The 6,000-nt window shown below is 39.0% G+C and overlaps 1 protein-coding gene across 1 annotated transcript in view; it reads right to left on the minus strand.

Annotated features, from left to right (window-relative positions):
• TPH2 (tryptophan hydroxylase 2) overlaps positions 1–5,651 on the minus strand; it is a 115,320-nt gene extending 109,669 nt beyond the window's left edge. The window contains exons 1-4 of the mRNA XM_046646621.1: positions 5,547–5,651; positions 2,997–3,149; positions 442–625; positions 231–331 (exon numbers count right to left, since the gene is read on the minus strand). Of these exons, the coding sequence (XP_046502577.1) occupies positions 231–331; positions 442–625; positions 2,997–3,149; positions 5,547–5,651 (543 nt within the window). The remainder of the gene's footprint in view (positions 1–230; positions 332–441; positions 626–2,996; positions 3,150–5,546) is intronic.
• Between the last annotated feature and the right edge of the window lie 349 nt (positions 5,652–6,000).

Consider the following 6,000-nt stretch of genomic DNA (forward strand, 5'->3'; position numbering starts at 1 on the left):
CCAATCCTTTTAAAAATAAATGCTATAAGGAAATGTCATCCTTCTAACCTGCTTCCAGCCAAGGCATATGTACAGGAAAGCATTATCATTTGAAAGTCTGCTCTCAGTTGTGGGGAATAAATAACAAACTGCTCTACAATAAGGCATCACAGCACAGAACATGGCACCCTGCCTGGCACATGGGTAGTCCTGGAAGAGCATGTGAGGAATGGATTTTACTGAACACTTACTGGGTGATCGGCATCGAGCTCAGAACCATACATGAGAACTCTGTGAGAGCATTTGTCTAACTCCGAGATCTTCCGGGGGAACCAGGGCACATCCTCTAGCTCTGTTGAAAACACAGTGCACGTTCACAAATATTAGCTCACAGATTGTGTTTTCTCCTTCGCAACATTTGTCAGATTGCAAAATCCCCCAACAAGAAAAACCTGGCCTTGCCTTCTTCCTCTGTCCAAATGTTCTCTGGTGGATTCAATGTCACAATTGTGGTTTGAAATTTCAACAACTGAATGAGCTCATTGAATTCTGTTTTGCCACACTCACAGTCCACGAAGATTTCAACCTCTGAACTTCTTCGCCGGGATTTCCTGGACTCAATATGAACCATGTTGACATGTTTTTCCTGTAGAAATATAAGCAACATCTCTAAATCACCTTCAATAAGGGAACAATAAAAGGGATGCCATGGACTGGTCTTGTTCAACTCGTAAGCAACAAGGTGCCAAGTGCCCACAAAAGAGGGAAAGACAATCTCCTTGCTCTTTGGTTGACTAAAACATGGAAATGTTTATAACCATTGTCCCTATTAATAATAACAGAGACTGTATGTAGGTTTTCCTGTCTCCTTGAAAAAAAGAAGGGAGCATTAAGTTACATAAAGAGACCCATAAAATGTACTATGATTATGAGCATCATCATTTCCCAGAGTGGTCCCCATCCCACTGGTATTGTGCCTGATTATTTGGGGGGGTTTGGGAGGGATTAGTTTATCATATGCCATGTAATCCTCAGGTTTATTTGTTTATTTTTATATGTTTAAAAAATCATAACTCAAACTCGAACCCCTGATTTTATAGTGGTATAGAGTTTCCTTTTGAAATAAAGCTTAAAAATAAGATAATCTTTGAAAAAATAAGTAAATAGTACAAACAGTAGGCAAATGAGGCATAGATTGGGAACATCATATGAAAATGACTGAAATTTGGGAAACGCTGGCCAAAGTGTGGAAAAGAAAAGGAAGCAAGAAGAGCAGCTTCCCGAATCCATCAATCCTACAGTAAGATGTGAGAGGGAGGGCAGCAATTTAATACTTAAACCTCAGGTTTAAATTTCCTCAATGACGTGGGCTTCCATTCCACCACATTAACTGAAAACTAAGCTCTCCTCTCCACCTTAACCTAGCCCCAAAGAAACAGATACCTCCTCACCCTCCGGATGGTGTTCTCTGATTATCAGCACAATTCCCAGTACAATCCTCGTTGGCCTCAGAATTTTCAGCACAGGAGCAGGACAGGTAGTTTCTGATGCCAGAGTAAGTTGAAATCAAACAGCATCCTCCCTGTATTAAAAACTTAGCCCTGTGACGAGGAAACTAAATGATCTATTTCTACTTTTATTAATCTTCTCACTAATGCTGTATTTCCTAAATTGGCAGATAATAAAGGTAAGACTAATATTAAGCTCAAGATTCAAGCATCTTCACACATATTGTGTCACTTTGGCCTTTCAGTGTCTTTTGGTTGAAGCAGAGTAAATATTTTTAGACAAGGAAACTGAGGGCCAGATGCGTGAAGTGGTTTAGCCGAGACTCCATGACGATCTGATGGCCAAGTGAGAACTCTGGGCTGCCAACTCCTTCTCCAGGGATTTCCACTGCACCCAGCTGTCTAAGTGAATGTGTCTGCCTTGGGCACTGTGTGGAGACAATGCTGGATGATATAATTATGTGTAAAATATTTTCCTAGATTTCCATTACCACTGCTTATGGTGCCTGATCCTTTCTTCAAGGTCAAGAGAAAACAGGAAATATTTGCCAAATCAGGCTGCTAATTCCCCCTCATCAAAAAAGCATCACAATAATGCCTCATATCTGTACACTTTACAAAGCGCCTTCACTCGTATTATTTCATTACAACACCTTGTTGGGTAGGAATTATTATTGCTGTTTTACAAATGAAGAAATGGAGCCTAGGAAGCAGCTAGTGATTAACCAAGCCAGGAGAACACAGGTCTGAATCCTCCGACTGCCGTTCCAACCCTCTTCCCCCGGTACCAGCATCCCACGGCACTGAAGGTGCCTGAAGCACGGAAGGTGCTTGCTGAAGCGTACGGAAGCATCCAGTTTACCCTGGCAAGGAGGCAATAGTCTTTCTGGATTTTTCTAACCTCACCCTCAACCAGGCTCGCTCTTGAGGGTTCAAATCACCAGTTTGGGCCTGGGAAAAGGCTACTGCATTTCCATAAGATAAAGAGAGAGCTAGCCCTAGTTTATATATAAGGAGAGTGACTCATCCTTACAAAAGACACATTAAGTTCATGAGACAATGAAGTTTAGGGAAATACCAAGTGCCTACAGTCTTGTGTCTCATCTTATGCAATAAATGTGCTCCTAGGACATGTGCACTGTTCAAAGGTTAACAAATCAATTCAGGTTGCAGGGTCTTGATATTTACAAACACCCTGTTTGGCTCCTTTGTGTTTGCATTTCCAGGTGTGAGGCTCACATTTTTTAATTACTGACTTCCTCACCTGGCAACAGTCTGCAGAATGACAAATTGGCTAACTCTGAATTAATAAAATATAATTCACACAAATCTGCTTATTTCCTTGTTTGGCAAACAAATTCCCCTTGTAAAGCCTCATGAAGTTCAGTTTCTTTGAACCTTTCAACACATTGTCCAGAAATTGATTCACGAATGTTTCTTAACAGATGACAGGTTTGTAACCAGGCACACAGTCCCTTTTAAAGTGGTACAGTGATGTCTGACACTCACCTGGAAGAGTTTCAATGCCTTTACTAACCCACCCACTTCGTTCCGCAGGGAGAACACGACCGCCGTCTTGCCACTGTCAGGAGCAGTTTCACTTCTGCTGCTTCCCTTGTTGCCTTTTTTATCATCATTTTTGCCAGAGTTAGATTTATTTACCTTCAAGAAGGTGGAAACAATATATATATATATATAAGTTAGAATTCCAGAGTTCTCTATAATTAGATTTTTCTTCAGATATTCCATTTATATGCTGGAAGCCCCAGCAAGCACACAAACTCAAAACAAAGCTGCCATGTCACTCATACCTTTCAATCATAAATATTGGTCTAATTTACTCTGGGACACCATTTTCCAGTGCACTATTTTCATGTAGTAGTTGAAATGAAAAGGGGGTCATATTTGCTTCATTTTAATAGCAACAAAAATCTGACCCCACAAAGTATAAGTCTCATGTATGAGCAATTCCTGTCTTTCTAGGTTTACTTTATGGCATGAAATCTGATTTGTTAGCCTAGTTAAATCATATGGAAACTATATTAATTACTAAATATAACAAAAATAAGACCAAACGTATACTCTTCACAGTTATTTTACTTTCAATTATATCTTAAAAACAAAATATTAATTTCATTTTGAAAGTCATCAGGACATGCACTGATTTTGATAACCTTCCTTTCTGAAATTAGATCCACATTGTCAGTGTAAATATATCTGCAGAAGTTCAGCACAGAGGAAATGTATTCAGCTAAGGCTATCTGTGTCAGCAGACGATATCTGAAAAGTGTCTGTTAAAATTCACCCACAAATAAAAGAAAAGAAAAGAAGGAAGGGAGAAAGGAGGGCAGAAAAAACTAGCTAGCTAATCATTACGAGCAAAGGGTAGCATCTGAGAAACTGAAAAAGATTAACAGTTCATTAGCCATTCAAGATATTGTAGTACATGAGTAAGTAATGGCTCTTAGTCCCATTGGCTGAGGACAAAAAGGACAGATTCCAGAATCTTGGATCACATTGTCATAAATGCAGGATGAAACAGCTGGAAATTTTCATTTGGCAGAAAAAGCAAAATTAGGGTGTACTTTTTTGTGTTTTTTATATGCTAATGAAGAATTAGGCAAACAGAGAACTTCCTCCCTGGCAATAGTGATATAGTACAATCACACCAATTATTACTTTCTCATGAAACTGAGAAATATAAATTTGATATGGAACCCAGTGAATAGTGATTTGCCCTTGCTTTCCTCTGGTTTCTTTGCTGGCTTTACTTTCACATGTTAGTATTGCCTTGCTCACTAGATTTATATGTCATAGAAATGGATGTTTTATTATTTATGCAGACATAGGCATTTGGCAGTATGTTTAGTCATTAAAACCTCAAATGTCTTAGTCCTCTCGACATCTGCCTCCTCCTTACGACACAACACACCGATCTTATATATTTCAGTAGTATTCTTTATATGAAAAGGTCATACCTTAACCATAACTCTGAGTTTTCTTTGTTTTCCTTCTAGCAGTTCATTATGACTTCAAAATTCCTCAGCGTAATATCTCATCCAAATATTCATAATATTTAAATGTTAGAAAATCTATTTATAATTTTGGTCTCATTTTTGCAAATTGATTTAAATAGTTCTGCAAAACTTGCCTGATTACTTTTCAACATTTTTAGCAGTATAACATGCCAGTACAAGATGACTCTCTGTCGTGTATTTGGAGCTACAATAATAAAACAGATTTTTCTGTGATACAGACTGAATTGCAGTTGGTTGATAAACTCTGAGAGTACAGTAATGAAATATCATTTAATATTTTTAATGACTAGGAATCCGAATACATTTTTCTTTCATTGTCTTTTTTATTAAATCCTGTGACTATTACCTCAAAACAGGATCTAAAATCCAGCGAACTATTGCTCTTTTACCCTGTTAATATTTAAATACAAACAAATGCCTTAAACACTGAAGCAAGTGGCATATTGCTTTCATTACTCCAAAAATTAAACTGAAAAAAATGAAGCAATGAAAAGTGCAGAAAAACTTTTGAAAGGAACCCATCTTCCTTTTATTCCAATAACCAGCACCTATAGACAAGAAGAGAAAATATTGCCTCTATGTTTAAAGACTAGGCTTTGTAGATGGAAGAGTGTATAGGAGACATCATAATCTTCCAGGAACCATAAAAATCTGTTTAATTTCTTCTCCTTATTTCTACTCACAATAAACAGCCTTTCAAAATTCTACAGTTTTTTTGGTTGTGAATAAAAGACATTGGTTCAGACAACCTCTCATTCTTGGTGTTCAGGAACTTCTTTACTTTCTACTTATAAACTTTGAGGAAAGGAAGTTTAGCACATATCCATCAGTACACACGCTTTACTTTACGGAGAGAGAAGGAATACTGAATGCAGACAAGAGGGAAGCAGGGCTCACAGATGAAAGAAGAAGGGCTGAGGTGTGTGTGTTTACTCTACACCAGTTGTCCATGTAGCAAGGATAAGATGGTCACTACCCTAGAAAACACTTCTCTAGAGAGTGCCAGCAACTCAGTACTCACTGTTAAGTTGCCAAGTAGCTGATGCTCTTCAGGCACCGCTGAATCCAGGGAAAACCCTCTCCTTGCCCAGTATTTACTGGAAAACATCATCATTGCCGGCTGCATGGATCCCAACGTGATTTTCTTTTTCCGCAGCAGGGGGACTAGCGGGGCAGTAGAGGTTGGCGGAGATGGAGAGAGGAAGGGGCGCTGTCCAGAACTCTGGTGCTGAAGAAAGAGCAACGCGAATCCTCCCTTCTCCGGGCTCCTTTTTATGAGTGACTGGGAACTGATGGAAGGCTGATTAGAAAAAAACTCATTTCTGGCTGCCGATGGCCACAGTCAGATTACAGACCTGACGCCTGGGGTTATCTGTGCTTATGGTGAAATTTGTTTCACAGGTCGAGTAGTCGTGTGGGCGTAGTTGGTGAAGAACAATCCGTAACTAGGGTGTTATGTGTAAAAGAAAACAACT

Source organism: Equus quagga, chromosome 19 (genome assembly GCF_021613505.1).
Source record: "Equus quagga isolate Etosha38 chromosome 19, UCLA_HA_Equagga_1.0, whole genome shotgun sequence".
Classification (NCBI taxonomy): Eukaryota; Metazoa; Chordata; class Mammalia; order Perissodactyla; family Equidae; genus Equus; species Equus quagga.